Below are 23803 nucleotides of genomic sequence, written 5' to 3'. Positions count from 1 at the left end.
GTAATCTTCCCACCTATGACTCCCAGAGTGCTAAAATTACAGGTGTGAGCCACCGCACCTGGCCTATATATATAAATAAATATTTATAGCAGATATAACAAATACATATAAAACATCTGAAAGAATACAAGCCATAGTGATATGGGGAGGAGACTGGGATCAGGGGTTGCGGTGAAGAGGAATTTTGCCTTTTACTCTCTATGTCCCTGTACTGGGGAATTTTTTACACTGAGATGAATCATGTATTACAAATAAATATAAACATTTTAAAATTAATTAATTTTGAATAGGTAAGATGCAGCTTAGAGAGAAAAACAATTTTGGCGAGGGTTAGGGCATGATACTGAAGGAAGAGACACAGGCACATGCCTAACTATTCAACTTCATTAATGGGATCTACCAATTGTATCAGAATGGCAGCTCTGTTGCTATAGTTAATAGTCTCAGAACAGTTAATTACATTCAAATGTCTTGCTTTCTTGCTTTTATGAGTAAATAAATAGAATACCTTTTGAACACATTCCTAAGTGTTTAACTGTATGTTAACAATTATTAATTAATTATTATACTTCAGTCTTTACATCTTCCCCTCTCTATATCCTCCCTGTCCTTCTCTAACACTCTCCTCCCCTTGTCAACTGGTTTATGTCCCCTCTGTTCAGGACCTGTCGCAAAATTCATAACTTCCAAGAAGCCTTTCTTAATTAACTCAGCCTCATTGAGAAATCTTTTACTTAGCATCTCTGTGGTGAGTGTGCTTTAATGTTTGAGGACTTCATTTCGCACCTTGAGGCATTGCTTGCTAATTGGTTTTCTGTCATTTTTTTGCGTATATGTTCTCTTAATTCATCTTCCAAAGTAATGGACTCTTCATGAGATAATATACAGAAAACAGTGAGGTATGTGGGCACTGGAGACAGAAATACCTAATTTAAAACCTGACTCTTTCAATTTTTGCTGAATGTTTTTGCAAAAATTTCTTCTTTTAAGCTGCATTTCCCCCACCTGAAACTGGAATAAATTCCTGTTTTATGGGATTGTTGCACTGTTCATGTCACCTATTTGTGAAGCACTTGGCATGAAGCTTTGTGGTAGTGAGCACTAAACATGTGATAGTTATTGATATTCATCTCCTCTGTCTCCATCCCACCATGTATGGGTATATAATGGTCTTGATATCAGATGCTGTCTATAATGAGGTTTAACATGATTTATTTTCTCCTTTTGGTTATATATATTCAGGGACCTGGGGACATTTGGGCTTCATAAGTAGAGGGATGAGGCTTATATTGTCAAATCTAACTCAAGTCCACACTCCTTTATTCTTCAAACATGCTTTCTGTGGATAATTTGTCATATCCAAAAGAGCTATTCTACGTATGTTTAATTTTTATGCTGCTTTGGGGACCAAGTCATATTTTGTCCTGGCATCATTTCTTGACGTACTTACAACAAATGTATATTTGTGTACATTCATTTATGCAGTCACTTATTCAGCAAAAATTTACCAAGGGCTGCTTGCTGAGCATTATAGATACATATGAAGCATGAATAGGAGCATGCCAGGTGGACAAATTGGGGAGAGAACTCTAAACCTAAGGTACAGCATGTACAAAGGCCCTGAGGCATGAACGAACAGGACCTTTCTTTGGAGCTACAAGTACTGTACGGTACAGTGATATAGCATTGGATCTGTGTGGGGAAGTGTTTGAGGTGAGATTGATTAGACAGACAGGCAAGAACATTTGTATATCATGCAAAGGGGTTAATATTTTATCATGTTGGCAGTGTGGGTCCAAAGAAGAATTTTGAACAAGGAAATAACAAGTTCAGATTTGTATGTTACAAAGGAATTCTAACTATCAGGTGCAAGATAGATTGAGGTAGATGAGGTAGAGGGAGGGAGAAAAATAAGAAGGCTATTGGAGTAGGATGGGTATGAGAGAATGAGTGACCAAACTGGGATGGGAAAAAGGGGATGGGGTGATGAGTAAGGGCCTTAGGAGGTAGAATTGGCAGGACTTGGTGCTTGATTGCTGTATTATTATTATTATTATTTTTATTTTTTTTTATTTTATCTTGTTATGGGGGATACAGAATTGCAGGTTACATATGTTGCTCCTGTACCGCCTTTCCCCCCAAGTCAGAGCTCCAGGCGTGTCTGTTCCCCAGGTCGTGCGCATTGCACCCATCATGAGGTATATATCCCTCCCTTCCCCACCCCCCCTTCCCGAGTCAGCACCTTCAAGTGTTACCACTCCCCAAACGGTGTGCAATGCACTCATTGTGTAGGCATACCCCCATCCCCTCCCCCACCCCCCACCTCAGTCTGATATCCAATTGGTGTCGTTCCCAGATTTGTATTTAGGTGATGATCAGGGAAACCAATTTTCTGGTGAGTACATGTGATGCTTGTTTTTCCATTCTTGGGATACTTCACTTAATATAATGGGTTCCAACTCTCTCCAGGAGAACCATAGAGATGTTGTATCTTCATCATTCCTTATAGCTGAGTAATATTCCATGGTACACATATACCACAGCTTACTAATCCAATCATGTATTGATGGGCATTTGGGTTGTTTCCACATCTTTGCTATTGTGAATTGTTGATTGCTGTATTATTAATAGTTTTCTATTGCTGTCATAACAAATCACCACAAATGTAGCAGCTTCCAACAACACAAATTTATTGTTTTACACTTCTCAAGGTTAGAAATATGGCATGAGTCTCACTGGGCTAAAATCAGAGTGTCAGCAAGACTGTACCCCTTTCTTAAGGCTGAGGGGAAAATTTATTTTCTTGCTTATTCAGGTTATTGGCAGAATTTACTTTCTTGCATTTGTAGAATTGAGGTCCCTATTTCTTTGCTAAGGATCAGCTGAAGCCCCTTGTCGTCTTCCAGACGCTACCTGCATTCCTTGGCTCAGGGCCCACTTCCCCCATCTTCAAAGGCAGCAGTGAGAGTCAGGTCTCTTTCATTCTTTGGATCTCTTCTGCCTCTTCTTTTTTCTCTCTGTTACCCTTTTCCACTTTAAAAGACTCATGTGATTAAATTGGGCCCATCCAGATAATCCAAGACAACCTCCCATCTCTGGGTCCTTTACCTTAATCAAATCAGCAACATTCCTCTTCCCATGTAGAGTAACCTATTAATAGGTTCTGAGGATTAGAATGTGGTCATCTCTAGGGAAATAATTATTCTTCCTTCTCCAGTTGGATGTGGGGTTAAGGGAGAATGTAGAATCCAGGTTTCTGACTTCAACAACCAGATGGAATGCAGCCTTAAGAAAGGAACATGTTTGGTTTTGAACACGTTGACCATAAGATGTTGCTAGGAAATCAAAATGGCACCATCTAGTAAGTAGTTAGATACATCAGCCAAATGGCAGGTGAGAAATCAAGGCAGGTTAGGAAGCTATTAACATATAGTGAGCCCTCAGTGAACATACAGAATGGAAGGCGAACAGGGATAAGAACAGAATCCTAGGGCCAATAATATTCTAGGTACAACAGAGGGAGAAGCACTCACAAATGAAACTAAAGAAAACCTAAAAGGTTTCACTTTACTATGTCTCTGTCTCTTTTGTCACATCTCTTCCTTTCCCCTCCACCTAGCATACTTTCTCATTTCCTTGGTATTTGCCTACTCAGTTTCTGCTTTCTAAAACTTCAGCTTGCACGTGTGCACGGTGGCCTCTATAGTCTGCCTCATCACCATGGATCTTTCAGCTTCAACTCCCATTACTAAAATTGCCTTATTTTCTTAATATTTCTCAGTTCAAGGTTAGAAAAAAAAAACTTCTGAAAAGAATTGAGTTGATTCACTTTATCATGTTGAATCATGCTGTGGCACAGTTCACCAGAATAAATTAGGATTGGCTGTCTTGAGGCCAGGTGCCCACATTGGTGCAATTAGCTGCTTCTCTATTTCAGGGACTAGAGTAAATCCAGTATTACTATTCAGCAAATCATTTTGTTCCACAGAGGCTTTGGGGGAAGAAGGTTAACTTTATCTCCATGTATTTGCTGGACCCAGGATTATGATGTCAAAAATGGGCATATAATAGGTTCAGGCTTCTCTTCACCATTACGCCTTACTCCTAGCTTTATGTAGCCCTAATGCTGCCTGTGGGCAGGGGATCATCTTTATAGAAATTGAATTTGGGGTTCAAACTACAGGAGTAAAGTCCAGGCAGGGAATATTCAAACTGAATATAGTCATTTTCCTTCACTGACCAATCTGTATTCTATATTGCCTTGGTATTTTATAAATAGTATCCAAATGAGAGCTAGTTATTCAGATTCATGGGCCTTCCAGCCACTCACCATTCATCGATTCTGCAGGCTCTCAGCATACATATAAGGAGTGATGCCCACATGTCTCTTTCTGCCATGCACTGACTCTTCCATCACACTGAGTAGGCGGCATCTCATCTTCTCTTAAAGAGAGACTCTCGGGGCAGGGTTGCAGCTTGTGTCAGTAACACTGAGAAGAGCTGAAAAAGTAACACTGTTAGTATTTGGTGTTTTTCCTGGATTGTGAAAGGACTAGAATTTATATTGCCAGTCCAAACACAGTACTATAAAGTCTTCAAATTCCTTTGCATTTTAGTTATACACAGATAATTCTCTTTCACAAGATCTCGATTTACTGAACCAAAGTGTGATGGACCCAAGAAAGTCAGGGCATCTGTAAGATTAAATGCACTTCTCTAAAACCAAATTCCTATAAAGCCAAGCTTCAAAGAAGATGTTTCCTTGTGTGGGGTTCATGTGAGGCCACAGAAGGTTGGTGATGGCCCGGGTGAGCGATGGTCTGCAGCTGTTCTCCTCAGGCCAACAACTAAGCAGTAACCCCTGTCCATATTTCCTGCTGAGAAAGATACTGAAAACAGGAAGGCACATTGTTGTCTACACTATAGTAGACCCTCACCATCTGTTTCTCAATGGACACTTGCCAGATCATTCTCTACTTGTGGCAGAGGGATGCTCTAGTCCTGCTTGTCTAGCCAGTGTTGAACCTGCTAGTGTTGTTTCAATCAAATCTGTTCACTCTGTCTATAAATGACTTCTTTGTTGTGGTGAACTGTGTTGGGGATGGATCAAATCTATTAGACAACAGATTGCTTAAGCAGCTCTTCTTTGTGGAACTGACCATAGTGAGAACAGAATGAGCAGGAAACCTTGAGAAGATCAAGGAAAGTTCAAGTCCTGGAAAGGGCCATAGGGATGATATAGAATAGCCTGCTCACTGAAAGATACAGCACCAAGGCTGCCCACAGAGATGAGCTGGGCGGGCATGTGGTTGTAAAACCTCAGACAGCTGGAGCCAGTAAGAAAGGTCAGCCAAACTAGGATTGAAGCTGAAGTTATGTGATGGTACTCTTATTGTTTTTTTAAATGCAAGGGAAAGATGAAGGCAAATATTGTTGAATGGAATGAATGAGATAAATAGGCAGCCTCCAAAATAACTGAAGGGCAACCTTCAACTGCCACTCTTTCTAGCTGGTACACAGATAATTTACTGGTTTTTGAATCAGAAGATGTGAAGGGTAACTAAATTCTTATGCAAAGCAGGTAAATCATGTTCTTCCTCTCTTATGATTCTTCCTTCTAACCTTGTCATTCCCTCCTACTCTCTCTCTTCAGACCCAAAAGAATCATATAGTCTAGCCTCAAAAAATTACTTAGGTTCTTTGGATTTATCAGACTTTTTTACACCCCTTTGACTTGGTATGTGTTGTTTTCTTTGCCTGAAATGGCTTCTCTCACCTTCTGTATCTTGAAAAATCCAACCTAATCTTCAAGAGCCAGCTCAAATTCATCTTCTTTATAAAATCTTCTGGGACTCCTCAGATTCGGTAAGTAGTACCTTAATTATGCTCCCATATATCTTTGTGCTTGTGTTCATCATTTACCAAATTGCGTTCTAGTCATGTGGTAGGATAATACTCTAAAATATCTGACTCAGGATTAGGCTCAGCTGCATATAACAGTGGCTTAAAGAAGATGGAAGTTTATTTCTCTCTCCTATTAAGGAAGACTAGAGGGACAAAGTCTAGAGCTGGTGTGGCAGCTTTGTAGTGTCATCATGAATCCAGTTTCCTATCTATTCTACTTTGACATATTTAGCTCATAGCTTTCATTTTCAAGTTTATCAGATGTCTATAATGGCTGCTCAAGCTCCAGCCATCACATCCATGCTCCAGGAAGCAAGAAGGGGGAAGAGGAATGGCATGTCTCCTCTTTTTAAAGGAGATTTTCTGGAAATACCATATAACAATTCTCCTTCTATGTCATTAGCTAGAAATCAGTCATGTAACCACATCTAGCTGTAAGGAACTCAGGAAATTGTAGTCTTTCTTATGGCAGCTATGTCCTAAAATAAAAATTATACCATAAGAAGTGAGAAGAGAATGGTTATTGAAAGGCAATTAGCAATCACATTATCTGATACATTTTTTACTTCTGATAATTCTTGCTGCTTCCCATTCCTCTGCCTATTGAAGCAGAGCAATCTATGGCTTTATGAAGCATTTAGAAACCAGGTGAAAACAAAGATCACATGTAATGCGTTTAAAATTTATAGTCATAATTCATGTGTGCAGAAATGTTACTTTCTTCATTTACTGAACTTGACTTGCCCACAAGCCCCTATTTCTATTTATGGCTAGGGGGAAAAAGACTCATTTATTCAAGGTAATGTCATCACTTCTGTTTTAAAATTAAATCTCTTTGGGGTAAATATTCAGTTAAATTTGAGACTCTTCCCTTCCCCCTTTTCCTGCCTTCTCCCCAGGAGGTGGTCTGGTTACCTAAAGGTCTTTCTGCTGTTCTCTTATTCTCTTGGACTTCTAATAATTAGGTACAATGTGTGTCTATCTCCTTCTCTATCCAGGAACGTCTTGGAATTTGTGACATTGTTTTGACTGTTTTATATTCTCCAGTGCCTATTACTGAAGTGGAGACATGGGAAATAGTTAAAAATGTGACTGATGAATTTATGAGTATACTTTAAATGCATCATAGAATTAATTCAAATGGTACCATAATGATCTGAAAATTCTATACAATTAAAACTCTATTTCTCTAAAGCCCCTAGCACTACATTTATTATAGCTTTCTTATGGCACTAATAATCCTCAGCTCTCAGTTATACTGGTTTGTGTGCTTGCCTCACCACTTGTTAGAGTGTCTGCTTCCTGAAGAATGTTCCTGAACTGTGTAGCTTTCACAGGTCCTGAGAAGGCCAGGGACATAGTAGGTATTCAGCCAATGAAAATGAATCACTACAGAAATAGGGGCTGGAACTTTATAATTTATCACTAATGAATGACTCCTACCAGGGAAAAAACAGAATAGATTTTTCTTATTAAAGCATTTAGGATATCAATAAAGATAAGTTGATAGTTTGTCTTTAACAAAACTCTTTCTAAAGAAAAAAATTGCTTTTGTTTTTCAGAAATCCTCCACCAACTTTACTTCACCCAGAAAAATGGTGTGAGGAATTCAACCACTTTATTTCACAGTGAGTATTTCTACCACTGAAAATTGCTTATCTAGCAAGGCCTTGAATAGTGATTGGAGAAATCCAATCTATGGAATTTACTTGGCACTAGAAGTTGTTATGCCTACTAGCACATAGTGACACAGGGTTTGTTCCAGTAAATGACAGAAAGTGCCTCTGTAGGATGTGAAAAATAAGGAGTTCCATTTGACTCTTGGTTATAATCAGTCCTCCTGATCCTATGGTTCACATTTATCTGAGAACTGACTCTGTCCTTAGACAAATATTGCCAACTCGTGTTGTTTAATAAGGAAGGAGACTCAACATCTAAAAACCTAGTGTCCACACTAGGTAGCAGAGAAGACAGAAGGTAGCAGCCTCCAGCAGAAGTTTTGCAGCTTGGAAGTTGGGCTTTGCTCTAGGATCTGTAGCTCACTCCATAAACAAATTTCAAGGACCCCTATATGTTTTTTTAATAATCTTCTCCCTTAAGCAACTACTTGACCTTTTGTTTCCCAGAAATGATGGATTTTCTACAAGACAAAGGAGTCGAGATTCTGAATGCCCCAGAGCAGACTTCCTGATGCCAAGATTTACCATGCCCCATAACCTGCCCCCCAATACATATAGCCCCTTCCTGGTTATGCTACGACCCGTCCCAAGACATGTGGCCCCTCCTTTAAAAGCCCATAATCTCTGTTAGTTGGAGAGGTGAATTTGAGACATGTTCACATGTTCTGCTGACAAGACATCTATCATGTTAAAAGATTCCTTTCTTCCTTGGCAATCCTTGTTGCCTCACTAATTAGATCTTTGTGTAGTGAGCAACTGGACCTAGACTGAACCCCTCTTGCAGTTTTGACAACAATTATGGGGACTAATCTGGGATGGTGCTCCTCATGGTTGGATGGCTATGGAACAAGGAGAGATCAAAAGTTTCCCTTAGCAGCTGCCTGGCTGCATTTGCCACAGGGTGGCTTTGGACTCTTCCTGCCAGCTTGGCCAATACCAGCCTCCATCACATTGGTGATTGCCTCCTGATTGCCTCTGAAGAAAGGAACTCTGGATTTGGATTTTGACATTGTCATCCAGTTGGGTGAGTGCTATTTAAAGGTACTGTACAATGGGGGATGCTCCTCTCTATTTGGGGAATTTAGGGAATTCCTGTTTGTTTGGGGTTAGATAAGCCCCCAGCCGTTTGTGAGAGTGGGAGCTAACCTGTTTTGATTTAGCACTCCCAGGGCTTATTAGTTGAACTACAGTTCATTCGTTTAGAACCTCTTAAATTTCTCTTTATATTGAGCGTTTATCAGTATTGGTGTGTATTATATAAATGTACAGTCTGTTAAACTCTCCGTTTCTATTATATTTTCTGTCTACTTAGAATTTGCTGTTGATGGTATAGCAAGAGTAGTCCAAGGTCTTGGAGGTTAAAAGACACCTCAATTGGTTGTTCCTCTTGTGGCAGGTTCTAAGACCTCTCAGGTCTAAAGTATAAGAGGTCTAAGAACCTCTTAGAACCTTAGCACTTCCGTCCTAAGGTCTGGGAGATGAAAAGACATCTCTGTCCTAAGGTCTAGGAGATTGAAAGACATCTCTGTCCATGGCAGCAACCTGGGTGAGATGCAGGGGTGCCCACTGTTGGAAAGGGAAAGAGAGGAATGGAAACATAATATTTACAGATTTATATGGAACTTCAGGAGATCTCATGTCTAGAGTTCTGAGATGAAAGCTATTGAAATTTTGTGTGTGCGCATATATGTTTAGATGTGTTTTATGTATTTACATGTATGTTATGTCTACATGGTACCAAAATTGGCTTATAAATTAAGGGAGCTCTCACAAATAAGTAAATAAGCCTGAAAGCTTTTCAAGTTCACATGAATTTAATAATTATTAGTAGATAACCTGGTTTTTAAAAAATTACTGGAAAAATAGAAATGTCTTCAAAATTGTCAGCATACATTTTTGCCTGGGTTTAGTGGTCATTTTCATATCCGAAGGTGTTAGGTTTGACACAAGCTATAAAACTGTAAACTCAGCCAAAACAAAATGATCTATGTGTGATTTTTGGTAAGTTGGTATAATGAAAACAGCTAAATCTCCTGAGTTAATGACAAAGTTACCCATGTGTTTAACTTTAATATTCTTGCTTAGATAAAAAGTAGACATGCCTAAACAAAAATGATTGTTGGTATTAAAATGAAACTCTAAGTAAGTGATAGGATAAGAACAGAAATGTATGGCCAAAGGTTTATAAAGATATTTTGGTTTTAGTCTCTTAATTCTAATAATTGATGCAGGTTCTTCTATTGACTTTACTGTCTGTGGGAAGGGATACACAAATATGTTTAAATCAAATTGAAGGCTTCCCTTTGGTCTGGTTCACTTTTGATTTGTTCTGAGTACTGGTTGTAAGACAGTCTGTTATGTATATATTGTGTTGCTATAGCAAAGTCCTCTTGCCTAAAAAAAATTTTTTTTAAATACCTGAACTTTTAATTTTTGTATAATAATTATTCTTAAAATCCAAAAAGAATTTCAAAACAATCTTACTTTTTGGAAGTATTACATCTACTTGAATTTACACTTAAGTACAAAAATTGTTTGAGACCATTTAGATTGCTTTTAAAATAACTTGATCTTGATCCTTATATAAAAATATTATGACTTTGTGACATTATGTTATGGAAAGTTCAGTACTTGTCCCCAAGGGCAAGTCAGTGAGAACGAAGAACAAGGACAAGTGGTTTGAGGAGAAGGAAAGAGAATTTATTAATTTGCCAAAAGGAAAGAGAAGTTTATTAATTTGCTGACAAATGAGAGCAGTGGACTAGTGTCACAAAGACTGCCATCCTCCTTTAAGCAGAAAAACAGGGCTTTTTAAAAGTGGAGGTTTTGTGGTTGGGGCTACTGTTGTTTAACTGTAATTGGTGGTTTCCATTGAGCTTGTCTCCAGTGATGACTAGCTCATGACCCTTATCCAGACAATTTTGTCAAGCCATCTCCTGTGGTTTAAGACACTAGAAAACAAACAGCAAGGAACATTTTTCTTTGGCCTCAGGGAAGGAATGCAGGTTTTAATTCCCCCAAAGGTTAGGGGTTTTAGAGAAACAACTTGTGAAATATTTCATTGCCCTTTTACTGACCTTTATCTCTGTTACAATTATTTGAGATGCTAAGGATTGATGTTAAAGGTTTATTCCATCTATAGTTAGGTGATATCATGTCAATAAATTTTATTTTAAGATGTTGAAATTTTTAAAAAATATAATTACTTAACCTCTTTAAGCAAGATGTGTTCTAAAACTTCTACTGTATTTATAAAACTTAAAGATGTTACATTATTCAGAATAGCAAGTCTTACTAGATTACCTATGTTTATTACCTTGATAGGTTTTTAAAATTTAAAAGCAATAACTCAGACTATATTTTGTGATTATATCTTGGTATATATTTTAAAATTCTTTTCCTTGTCTTTCCTCCAATTTTATTTAAGAAATATGTTTAGATGTTAAATTTGTCTAGATATTGAAAGACTTTGTTGAGGACACAGTCACTTTGGTTGTATATTTAATATTCACAGGCTATAAAAAGGGTTAACAGAAAATAACTTGAAATGCTAATGAGCATCTAAGTATTCTGCCTCCCAGCTGTACTGATGCTAAAATTATATGCTTTCTTTACCCTGTTCCTTTAAGGGGCTCTACCCTAAAGCTGGTAGCCTAATTAAGAAACAAGCTAAATTGAAAAGACAACTTACCAAATTAAATATCTACAGTTAACTCTTTGTAAAAAATTTTCTTAAATCTCCATATGTAAGGGCATCTCACCCTCTGTACCTAAACCACTAAAAACTTTTAGGATAAAAAGGACAATGGCTCAAAGTTCACATAATAAACCTCATCTTTGTTTAAGTCTAAGTTCTGTGCTTTGAGATGTAAGTTTTCTAACATGGTGTGTCTGCACTAAGTTCAGCATCAATATGGTGACTTCAAAGAATTAAAATATTTTTTATGACTGCTTATTTAGAACATTACTGATTTTTTTACTTTGTTTTCCAGAGTCAAGACAAATATTAAGTAAATAGCAAAGTTTACTTGCTATCTCCAGAATTTAAAAACTATTTCATTGCCAATGCCCTGCTGCTAAACTACAAATATCCTCCTTCTAGGCCCAGGGCCTATCATGGAAGAGAGGGGACATGTGAGATTTTAAGGGCCAATTTTGAGGGATAGGATTAGTTCAGACCTTATCCAGATGAAGGACGGGCACATAGATGCCTAAATAGCTGGCAGAATGGGAAACTTTGTCTTTTTGGGCCACATGGTCAAGACATCCATCCCAATGATAAAGAATTTCCTGTTTTCCATAGAAATTATAGAGAGAGTATCAAGATACCTGGTGACAGAGCTTCCTGGATATAGTTATTCCCAGTTATGAAGTTTATGGAAATAGACATGTAATAAAAACTTTATTGGGTACCTTAGGACAATTTCCTAAAGCAACTGCAAAAAAGTATTGCTGTACAATAAGTCTCTAAATTCATTATCTTAAATGGTTAACAATGTTTATGTTTTATATAACAAATTGTTATAAGTCTGTAACTAAACCCAAGATTACAATAGCTCAATGCTTATAGATAAATTAATTTTATAACCTGCTTTTGACATTTGGTTTTTTGCTCTTACATTGTAAAAGTTGATAAATGCCTGTCCACTTCCATTCCTATCTGGCCTAGAACATTTAGTTGGCTAAAAGTCTTTTGACTTTAAGTCCCTTGGCCATGAAGTTCCCACTGAGGGACAGGATGGATCCAGGACAGGTAGCCACACCACCCTGGCAATGATGGTACAAAATAAGTTTAGCCATTGATTCTGCCTCTGGTAAATCTTGGCCAAAAGGCAGGAAATGTAACCTAGACACCCCCTGTACCCACCTTCCCACCATATAGACCCCCTCTTGGCCAAGGAGAACAAACAAACAAACCTTAAAACTGAGTTCCTAGCCATAAAGGGAAGGGAAGTTAGGCATGCCTACTGGTTTGTTTGATACGTAAGGGCAATAAACCAAACAATGGGATATATTCATCTCCTTACCACTTTATCTAAAAATTTTGCCTGGTTTTCAGCAATAGATTTAAAAGACACTTTCTTTTATGTTCCTCTTCCTCCTGAATCCCAAGAACTATTTGCTTTTAAATGGGAAGACTTAAAGTCTAAAGCTAAATGCCAGTACTGCTAGACTGTCCTTTCTCAGGGGGTTAAAAACTTCCCAACAATCTTTGAAAGAATTTTGGCCAGAGATTTGAGGAAAGTAGTTTTAGGCGAGGAAATGATTTTACAATATATAGATGATACCCTCATATCCTAAAGCTAAATCAAGACAACATGCTGTAATTATATTAAGTTACTGATAATGGATATAAAGCATCTCAGAAAAAAGCTCAGATCTCACTCCCCACTGTCAAATACTTGGAATTTGAATTGTCTTTTGGAACTTAGAACCTCCTCCCAGATTGGAGGGAGGGTATAAATTAAATAACAGTCCCTACCACCCACAAACAATTGCAAAGATTCTTGGATAAGGCTGGGTTTTGCTAGATTTAGATTCCTAACTTCAGGCTAATAGCAAAACCACTCAATAAATCCTTAAACAGGGAGTGGACCTACTTAGTTGGACCAGGGAATGCCACAAGGCTTTCTCAAGTATTAAAAAATTAATGACTGCCCCTGAATTGGGCCCCTCAGACTTATATAAGCCTTTTGATTCGTTCATTCAAGAAAGGCAAGAAATTAGACTCTGGGGTCTAATCATAAACGACCTGTACCTTATTTGTCTAAGCGTTTAGGTGTGGTAACAAAAGGATGGCCCACTTGTCTGAGAATAGTGGCTGCTACTTAGGATATTTTACAGGAAGCTGAGAAGTTTACCCTTAGGCAACTGGTGACTGTTTACACCATGTATTATGTATTACCTCTGCTAGAACAAAAGGGAGACTTTTGGTTAATGGCCGTGGCTAAATGGATAAATATCAGGCTGCTTTGTGAGATAATCCTAATGTAACTAGAAAGGTTGTGTCCGCTTTAAATCCAGCCACCTTGCTGCCTATGGACTCCTGTTCCCATTTCTACATTACATTCAGGTTATTGATCAAGTGTGTTCTAGTCTCCCGAATTTGACTGAGCAGCCCTTGTTGGACCCAGATGAGGAGCTCTTTATAGATGGAAACAGCCGTATAGAACAGGACAATACGAAGCGGGGTATAGGTGGTTACTGGCCAACAGATAAGTGAGCCACAATCCCTACTCCCCAGGATATCTGCCCAGAAAAATAAATTAACTAACTAGACTGATTCTAAATATTCCTTAATGCTGGTACATGTTTATAAAACTATTTAGGAAAAATAAGGGTACCTTACCTCTAAAAACAAGAAAAGTAAGTATGGACCACAACTTCTTGAGTTATTAAAAGCCATTTTTACTGCCCATGGTGGTAGCCGTTATGCACTACTGGGGACATCAGAGAACTGTCTATGGCAGACTTGAAGGCCAAAAGAACAGCACAACAATTGTCCAACCAATTGGCCTTAATCCCCTCCCTCCAATTGGATGGTAAGGGGACCCCTGTTTGTGCAATAGTATGCCAGCAAATAATGTTCCCCCAAGGTCTGAGGAAATTAATTACACACCAGCTCTCAGAGGGACAGGCAAATAGGAGCAAGTACTGTTGGTGCACCCTCTGGGTGTGTTTTTGTCTGTGGGGTCAGTGGAAAAGAACCCCTTGGGCCTGTGATTGTCTAAACAGCTGGACAATGGGTGATACTTGCTTGTTGGGAATGCTTACCACCCACTTTTCAGTCTACAACAGGTCAAAAGATGCTCATAAACTAGCTCCCTAAAACTGTTTTCATAAAATAACTAGGGAAATTTTAGATAAAAATTCCATCTGGGGAACACTGGGTCAATATTTCCCAAGAGAGATCCCAGAGGGAAATGGATATTTCTTTTGAAATATTTTACTACCTTAGTGGAGAGAGAGTGGCAATTCAACAATATATATTAAAAATTTCAGTTACAGGCCCAACACTTTTGTTCTTCCTCATACCCCAACCACCTCCATTTCAGCAGAAAACAGCCAAGTAAATCGACGTCCTGATACATAAGACTAAAGAATAAACTAAAATGAAGCAGGGAATTGTAACTGGCTCCATAAACAAATTTCAATGACCTCTATATTTTTTTTTATAATCCTCTCCTTAACCAACAACGTGATCTTTTGAGTTTTTCCCAGAAATGATGGATTTGCTACAGGACAAAGGAGTTGAGATTCTGAAGGCCCCAGGGCAGACCTCCTGATGCCAAGATTCACCATCCCCCACAACATGTCCCCAACACACATAGCCCCTTATTAGTTATACTACAACCAGCCCCAAGGCACATGATCCCTCCTTTAAAAGCTCATGATCTCCATTAGTCAGAGAGACAGATTTGAGGCAGCTTCTCCCATTCTCTGGACAAGACATCAGATGTATTAAAAAATTCCTTTCTTCCTTGGCAATCCTCATTGTCTCAATAATTAGATCTTTGTGTGACAAGCAGTCAGACCTAGAACAAAACCCTTTGCAGTCTTGAAAAGAAATCTGTGGTGTGGGAACAGAGCTTCAGTTTCCAAGATCATTAGGGGAAAAGTAGGATCTCAGGCCTGGGGCACCAAGATAAGGTGTCCAAGCCAAGGCTCAAGGTACAGAGAACAAAATGAAACCACAGCTGATAGTGTGGCACACCTGGTGAGAGCTATGCCACCAGGCAAGATGTAAAAATACTAAGACAGGAGCAGAACCAACAGCAAAACCAATAGGGTGGCTCAGTGCTGGGATCATGGGCTGTGGCCTGGCCCCTGGCAGAGGACTGCACTGGTCTCAAATCTGGGGAAGATGCTTAGTCTGTTGGAAGGGGCTACAAGGCCCCAAGCCAGGGACCTGGTGAATTATGGGGGCAGAAATCTAGAGCAGGCATTACAAACCATACCTAGGCATAGGAGCTGGGAAGAGGCGCCCCCAACATCTAGTACATCAAAGAATGTGTTCACCAGTCAGGGGAAGAGTGCTGATAATCCTCCAGAATTGACCAAAATAGCTGATAATCAGGAAGTAGGGAAGGGTCAACACAAATTTTTCTAATTTATGCCTCTTTGCAGACCCAGCTTCCACAAAGAATCCAGGCAATGAAGCAACTGAGTCTCTTGCTTATCGTTTTTAGTTAGTCATCATACAGATCAACAATCCCTTGTCCACAATTCCAAAATACAAAGATCTCTGAAATATAAAAATTTTTTCATAGTTGAGTCATGTAGCAGCAAGACTTGACCTTACATGAACTGATTTGGTGCTAACACGTGACTTGAACTGATGTGAAACTATTTATAGTTGTTATTTATCTTACTTAATGTGAATATTCATGTGTTTTGCTGCAGATATATTACTGTTTGATTAGTGTACTTCACCAGATCCTGTTGGGGATATTACATAATGTACAGTAAATGCACCAATTTATCTTTCTAAAATTTGATAAAATTCTGAACTCCAAAGTATATTTGGCCCCAATGCATTTGTATAAAGAGCTGTGAACTTGTATTTCATTTTCATTTCAAATGCAGCATAGTTCAGGGTCTTTGAAATTATTTTCTTGTCCAGTCCCTCCCGGACTTTTGCCATATTCCTCAGGAAAGGGAAGTGGAAAAGAACTCAAAGAACTCTACTAAGAAAGGATGTGCTGGAATGTGACCATGAAATTGGGGTGGAGGCATCTCCTTGACCCTTCAAGCCCACTTTGACATTTTTACCCTGATTGCAGAATGCACCAGGAGTAGCCATAAGTCAAAGGTGATAGTTTCAGACCATGTTGAGAGGAAAAACAGATACTTGCAGGAGGGATGGTGCTCACATAAAAGAAGAGAAAGCCACTTCCTGAGGTTTGAGACCCAAAGGAGGAGGTAGAGGGAACTGGAGAGCTGAAGATACCCTGGTAACTAGGCACTACATTTCAGACTGCCCAAGGAAAGAAATCTGGGAACTAAGGTTCCAGTGATTTTGCTGGCAAAGACTGTATTCAAAGATTTTACCTTTTCATTTCATTGCTACACACAGATACCCTTGATTGACCTTGTCTAAGCTGTTGGCCTAGAAAAAGCCATTATATATTCACTAATACACATTCCCGTACCAAGCTCTCCCGATGCCACTAAAAGGTGATTTGACTCACAATAGTCTGGCTTATGTATACTTTTTTAAGAATATGTTTGTGTTCTTAAACCAATCACAGTATTGCTTGGATGGATTTGAGAATGAAGGTATATAATTGATGACAGAGTTTGGACTTCTAGGGTTATATATGAAAAGAGCTTAGGAAATTTTACCCCAAAATATGACTCCATTTTATAAAGAATATCTTTAATTAAAGGCCATTCAAGATCAAAAAGCATTGGAGGAGGCTTTCCCTCTATCTGCCTAAACCAGACCGACCAATCAAAAGATCAAAGGGGAATTAACTTCCCTTCCTCTTCCCGTTATCTCAATATATTGCAGGAAAGAAGATCAAGGATGCAACCAGACCTGACCCAAATAATTTAAATATAATACCTGTCTCTCAGGTTAATTTAATTTGCAAAGAGAATCATTTACAAGTCAATCTGTTTCCCCCATCCATTTGTCCTCCCTAGGACCGTTTGTTGCCCCTAAACCAAATTACCTGTACTCCTTGTCTCCCTCTCCCCTCCAAAAGGACAGGTATAAAAATATCTGAAGTTCATTGGGATATTGAGTAATCACTCTGTGATTCTCCCCATGCACATGGTAAATAAACCTTTCTCTTATTAATCCGCCTTAATTGTGAGTTGATCTTTCAGCAAACTTTCAGGGGAAAGGGGAAGTTTCCCCTCACCCCTAAAACATACTACAGTTTACACTTGAACAATGCAGGGGTTAAGGACATCAACTCCCTGCACAGTTGAAAAATCACTTATAACTTTTGATTCCCCGAAAACATAACTACTATTAGCCTAGTGTTGCCTGGAAGCTTACTGATAACATAAACAGTCGATTAACACATATTTTTACCAAAAGTTTGGCACTTGTTCCTGAGGCTGCATCAGAAGCATGAGGACAAGTAGTTTGGAGAAAAGGAAAGAGAAGTTTATTAATTTACTGGCAAATGAGGAGGATGTCAGACTCTCTTCTTAAAATACCATAGTCCTGTCTATAAGCAAAATACAGAGCTTTTAAAGGGTATTTTCAGCTTCAGGCTATTGCTGTGTAACTGTACCATCTGGGGTGAAGATAATCTCATGACCTCTGCCCAGACAATTCTGTTGAGCCATCTTCTGTGGTACAAAGAACAAAGGACATGCCCCTGCCCCTCTGATTACTGGCCTCAGGCAGGGATGCAGATTTTACTTCCCAAAAAGAGTTGGGAAGGGGGTGGTTTCAAAGAGACAATTTATAAAACATTTTGCCCTTTTTCAGGCTATTCCCTCTGTTACAATATCTTATATGTTATATGTATTAACACTACATTCTTATAATAAAGTAAAGTAGAGAAAAGGAAATGTTATTAAGAAAAATATAAGGAAGAAAGAATATATTTATCATTCATAAGTGGAAGTGGATCATCATAAAGGTCCTTGTCTTTGTCTTCATGTTGAGTAGGCTGAGGAGGAGGAAAAGGAGGGGTTGGTTTTGCTGTCTCAGGAGTGGCAGAAGCAAAAGAAAGTCCACACATAAGTGGACCTACATAGTTCAAACTCATGTTGTTCAAGGGTCCACTGTATAGAAATTCCTTCCTATCATTGATATTTCCTTATGGCAAATCCTATTATATACCAATTCAAATCTGCCATGTTTTCCCTAACTCTGAGAATTCCAGATGCATTTTCAGTTGCTTTAGACTTAGAAAGGTTTTCAATACTAGAATGGAGGGCTAAACACTGAAAACAATACCTTTGAGTATGCATACTATCAGAGCAAAGCAAAAAGCATCTTGTTGAAATTGTAGGGGAGGGAGAGCCTGGAAAGTTTCTAACGAACCAAGGAAGGTAAATAGAAATTAAGTGATTATGTGCTTTATTATTAATTTTGGATATGGAAATATGTCATTAATCATCTCTTTGTTTAATGAGTTGTCTTTACTGGTTTTTATTAATGAAAAAATTATATATTATAGGTGTTCATAGATTCTTTCTTGACCTTAACTCCCAATCCTGTTTTCTCCAGGATATCTTAGATTCTTCAACCATAAATTCTCCTTCTGTGATAGTTTTAGGAATATTTTTCAAGATTAGAGACTGATTATTATATTTTATATCTTTAAATAGAAACCTGCCCAGTATTCCCAAATAATATCCTTTGGTTCTGTATGTGAGACTGCTTACCCTAGTCTGCCATTACTCAGCCTACCAAATACAGTTTGACCAAACACTATTTCATTATTTATTCAAATCTCTAATTAAATATAAACAATAATACTCACTGGGTTTGAAATGTCTATTTAAAGAGAGAGGCTTAGTTTGCTTTTATACTTATCTTGCTTGTATTGGAGGGAAGGGAAAGAAGGATGGAGGATTAAGACCTTCAGATCATAAGCTTTTCATTATTGGAAGGACTGAGGTGAAGAAGATGATTATCTGGTAATTTTAGGAAAAGTGTTTCTAACCTGAATTATTCAGATGATTGCTTCAATTCCCTTTGCAGATCAAGACACAGTGTATTGTACTAAAGTAAATCTAACTGTGTCTCTCTAAAAAATAGGTAGGACTAGAAATTCCTTAACAGCTTTAAAACCTTTAATACCCTGTCCTCATGTGGCTGCTGAACCATAGCAGAGTCAGTTCAGTACTTTAAGGCTTTCTTAGTCCATGCTGGTCCCTATTCACCAAAAGACCTGTATGACTTCTCATTGGCTTCTCCAGGGGTCTGAACAATTTGATCTGGCTGCAATCTAATGATTACAGCTGTGTAGACAGGGTACGGGTGTGTGTGTGCACATGCACTTACATGTGCGGAGGGCCAAGGAGAAAATCATGAGCACTGGGATGTGGGTTAGTGTTTGTCAGGTTTTTTTCCAACTTCTTTAATTTGGAGACAGTAGGAGAGATTTCTAAAAAGGTCTAAAGTCTAAAATCCTATTAGTAAACCTGTTTTGGGGTTTAAAAAAAAACCATAAGCCTGTTTGCTTCTGAACCTTTGGTCGTTAGTGATAATTGACTCATTTATATGTGTTAGTTATGCATTTGTCAAAGCATGACTCCTGACAGCTTAGTTATGATAAATTAAACAAGATGCTCACATAAATTCTTCACTGCTTTTTATCCATATGCTAGGACCCTGCCTGATGTTTTTTTGTCACCTCTATAATGTGTGGTTGGCTTTGTAGTGATTTCATTATCAGCCCTTTCCGCTATGACTAAAGCTATTTGCATAACAAGTTTATCTGGTTCAAGTACCAGCCAGGCTTCTGCTTTGTCGGGAGGCTCCATTCAGAAGTAGCCTTTTGATAAGATAAAAATAATTTTCATTTTGCCAACTTCACTTTGGTCCTAATGGATGTCACCGTTTATTTTTTTGTTTGTTTGTTTGTTTTTTAACGTTGAAACTAATTTCAGGTCTTCAGAAGAAACTACAAAAATACTTTCCCAACCATTGGCCAAAAGGTATTTGTGAGCTATGCTTTTTCATTTTGCCTCTAAAACTTTGGGGCTTTTATTAGGAATTAGATTTAGACTTCAGCATCAGTGGCTCTTGAGCTGATTAGTGAAACAATAGAGATGGATTTCCTTTGATCAATGGCCAGTCCACCAAGGGCATCACAGCTGCTGAGCTTTGGATATAATGGTGACTTGAACTATGCAGTTCACTCATACATAAACTGTGCTTTCTTTTTTTTTTTTTAATTTATTTTTGAACCCCTACTCTCCCCCCTCCCGCAAACTGTGCTTTCTTGAGATGGCTGACTTGGACAGTGTAGGGAGAAAAAGTAGTATCTTTTCTTCACCCATTGCAAGGTTTATGGGCTGACACTCGTATAACAAAAGACCGATTAACAAGAGAAAAGCACAACAAATTTATTTAATATAAGTTTTATGTGACATGGGAGCCTTCAGAAATGAAGGTCCAAAGACTTATGGAAAATTATTTTTATGCTTAGGTTTGACAACGAATGGACAGTTGTGCAGAAGTATGATTGGACAAAAAAGGGGTGTGATCTAATGGTAACAAACTGGGAAAAACTTAGCAAGGCCTCAGATGCTTCTCAGCCTCTCTGTGTAACATTCTTTCCTTCTGGGTATAGGACAGGACACCTGTCACTTGAAAGTTTTCAAGAGAGAGGGGGTGGGAGAAAGTCAGAGAGGGCTTTTGGCTTCTGTGGTTTTCTTAATCTCCATCAGCTTTAAATACTCAGTGTGCTGAGGGGCCATATTTTGGTGTAGCATTTCCTGCACCCCATCAAGGGCTAGTGTGCTGGCGTTGTCTATTTCTCAGAGTAAGCATCATGGCTGAGCCCTGCCATTTAGTCATGAAATGTTGAGGCGGCCTTTCCTGTCTCTCTAAATGACATTCAAATGGGTATAAGCAGCTGCACTGAATGTTAACCAGATGAGAACACTCTGAGCCACACAATGACTAAAACTAGTGGGCATTTGCCTATGTTTATTTCTAAAAAATTAGAACTCAGATCTGGAACATTTGCTTTCACTGTAGGCCTGAATGTTGATAAAGCCAACCATTTTAGGGTGGTTGTTTCCTTGACATTGATTGTATTTCCCTCAAGGCAACGATTCTCAGCTCTTTGTCTCTCTCCATTTTGTGTTTCAAGGCTGCTTAATTCCACATGGCTTTATAATGTCAATGAACAACACACTTGCAATGATAAATATCCTAACTCAGTGATTGATTAAGTTCCACAAATATTCTTGGCTTTTTTTTTTTCTTTTTCTTTTTTTTTTTTTTTTGAGACAGAGTCTCACTCTGTTGCCCAGGCTAGAGTGAGTGCCGTGGCGTCAGCCTAGCTCACAGCAACCTCAGACTCCTGAGCTCAAGGGATCCTCTTGTCTCAGCCTCCCGAGTAGCTGGGACTACAGGCATGCACCACCATGCCCGGCTAATTTTTTCTATATATATTTTTAGCTGTCCATATAATTTCTTTCTATTTTTAGTAGAGATGGGGTCTCGCTCTTGCTCAGGCTGGTCTCGAACTCCTGAGCTCAAACGATCCGCCCACCTCGGCCTCCCAGAGTGCTAGGATTACAGGCGTGAGCCACCGCGCCCGGCCATTCTTGGCTTTTAAGTCTTGTTGGATTCTCAGGAGGCCATGCAAAGGGTTAATACTTCCTGGAGTAGAAGGCTACAATAACCTTTATTTACATTACTTCACAAATTGGTAATTTTAATTAAAATGAGCAGTGGTATCTCCAGTGACAGACTCTCTCCATTTTAGATTTATTTAGCCAATGATTAGCTATTATGGCTTCTTGAATTAATTAGCATCTCTTGAGCTACAGGGAATTAGTGAATTAATAAAAACTCATGGAGAAGCCCAAAATAAAAAAAATTAAGTTAAAACCTCCCCAATTCTCCTCTCCCTTCTTAACATATATTGATCAATATACTTATAAATGCAACCTAACTCCTTTCTCATTTTGAAAAATTGGAATTTTTGTTTTTCCCTTCAAGAGAAGAACAAATAAAGCTATGAAATTCAAGGTTATACCTCCCTGAAGAGTATCTGATTTAGATTACCTAATAGATCATCTAAAGACCCCAAGGACCTGATTTGATTTCACTTATACCCTACTTATAAACTCAGCCAATAAAATATGATTTTCTCATGGTGTAAACCAAGAAGTGGCTCAGTGTGACCTGAAATTGAAACAGGGTGCAGTATCCACATATACCAGAATATACTATATTGTCTTCCTAGGACCATGGCAGTGCAAGAGAAATGAGGGTGTTAGCCTCATTCAGGATAAGAAAAAGGCATAGTAAAGTGGGTAATCCAGACTGTAGTCAGCATATTCTGTTTATTTCCTGACAGATGCTGGGTTTAGATCTTGTGAGAAACCAGATCTGTGGCATATGTCATAAATTTTACATTAGTGCTCATGGCACATTATGTTAACTGATTTCTGTGGCTGTGCTGTGGATTTGTTTAAATGATGTTACGTACCTTTTTCTCCATATTGGCTTTTCTTTCTGCTTTTTAAAAAAATTATACTTTATTTTAATAATGTAAATCAAAAAGAGTCTGCAACTGAAATAAATGGAAGTGATGTAAGCTCTGCATTTTCTGTGTGTGCATGTGTGCAGGGATGGTGGCTCACATGTCCTCCCCTCCCCAAAATGCCACCTGGATCATCATCAGGTAGAGGCAGCTGTGGAAGAGCAGTGCTATGGGTGTGCCTCCAGCTGTGTCACTTACTGGCTGTGCAATCTTGGGAAAGATACTCAACTTTGCTGACTCTCCGTCCTCATTTGTCAAATTGGGGCTGAGAATAGGATCAATATGAGGATTAAATTATAAAATATATATGCAGAACTTGGCAAATATAATAATAGTGATAACTAACACACACAACTGTTACACTAGGCACTGTTCTCTACATGTCATATGATTCACTTACTCCTCATAAGCCTATGAGGTAGTTCTAATATTATCCTCATTTTACAAAAATTGAGGTAGAAAGAGGCCAAGAGTCCCCAAGACCACAGTTTGTAGATGGTGGAGCTGGGATTTGAACGTGAGAATACTTACTTCAGAGTTCATGCTTAACCAACAGTAGCGATTATTTTTATTACCCTTTGCATTTGGTCCATGCCGTTATTCTGAAACTGCTTTCTGAAGGTGGAAATGACTTTCTCATCCTTGACACCTCTGCACTATTTTAATCTATTGTCCACTTTTTATTTAGACTTCACTGACTTCCACAGTCCAGGCCTCGCTGCGCGCGCTCTCACACACACACACACACACACACACACTCATTCTCTCTCCCACTCCCTTCTCAACAGCAACATTATCACTTCCTCAATAGGAGTTAAGACAGAGCAATGCCTGGGGTGCAGATTCACCTTTACTTCTTTGCTTTGCAAACAACTCTACCTCCTCTACTACCCAGGGCACACCTTTTCCAAGCTGAGTGCTTCTCTACCTGCTGTTATCCAGACAGACAGGCTTCTCCATGGCAAAGGAACAGTGGAAAGAAAAATATCAATAGCTGCTAGGACCCTGGGAGGCAGAACT

General features: G+C 38.7%; 1 protein-coding gene across 1 annotated transcript in view; it reads left to right on the top strand.

Moving 5' to 3' along the window:
* The window catches only part of MYO3B (myosin IIIB), a 373201-nt gene that overhangs the window by 108615 nt on the left and 240783 nt on the right, over positions 1-23803 (top strand). The window contains exon 7 of the mRNA XM_069471407.1: positions 7467-7532. Coding sequence (XP_069327508.1) covers positions 7467-7532 — 66 coding nt within the window. The remainder of the gene's footprint in view (positions 1-7466; positions 7533-23803) is intronic.

The sequence above is a fragment of the Eulemur rufifrons genome, chromosome 1, assembly GCF_041146395.1.
Source record: "Eulemur rufifrons isolate Redbay chromosome 1, OSU_ERuf_1, whole genome shotgun sequence".
NCBI lineage: Eukaryota > Metazoa > Chordata > Mammalia > Primates > Lemuridae > Eulemur > Eulemur rufifrons.
This window is presented reverse-complemented; position numbering and strand designations above follow the sequence as displayed.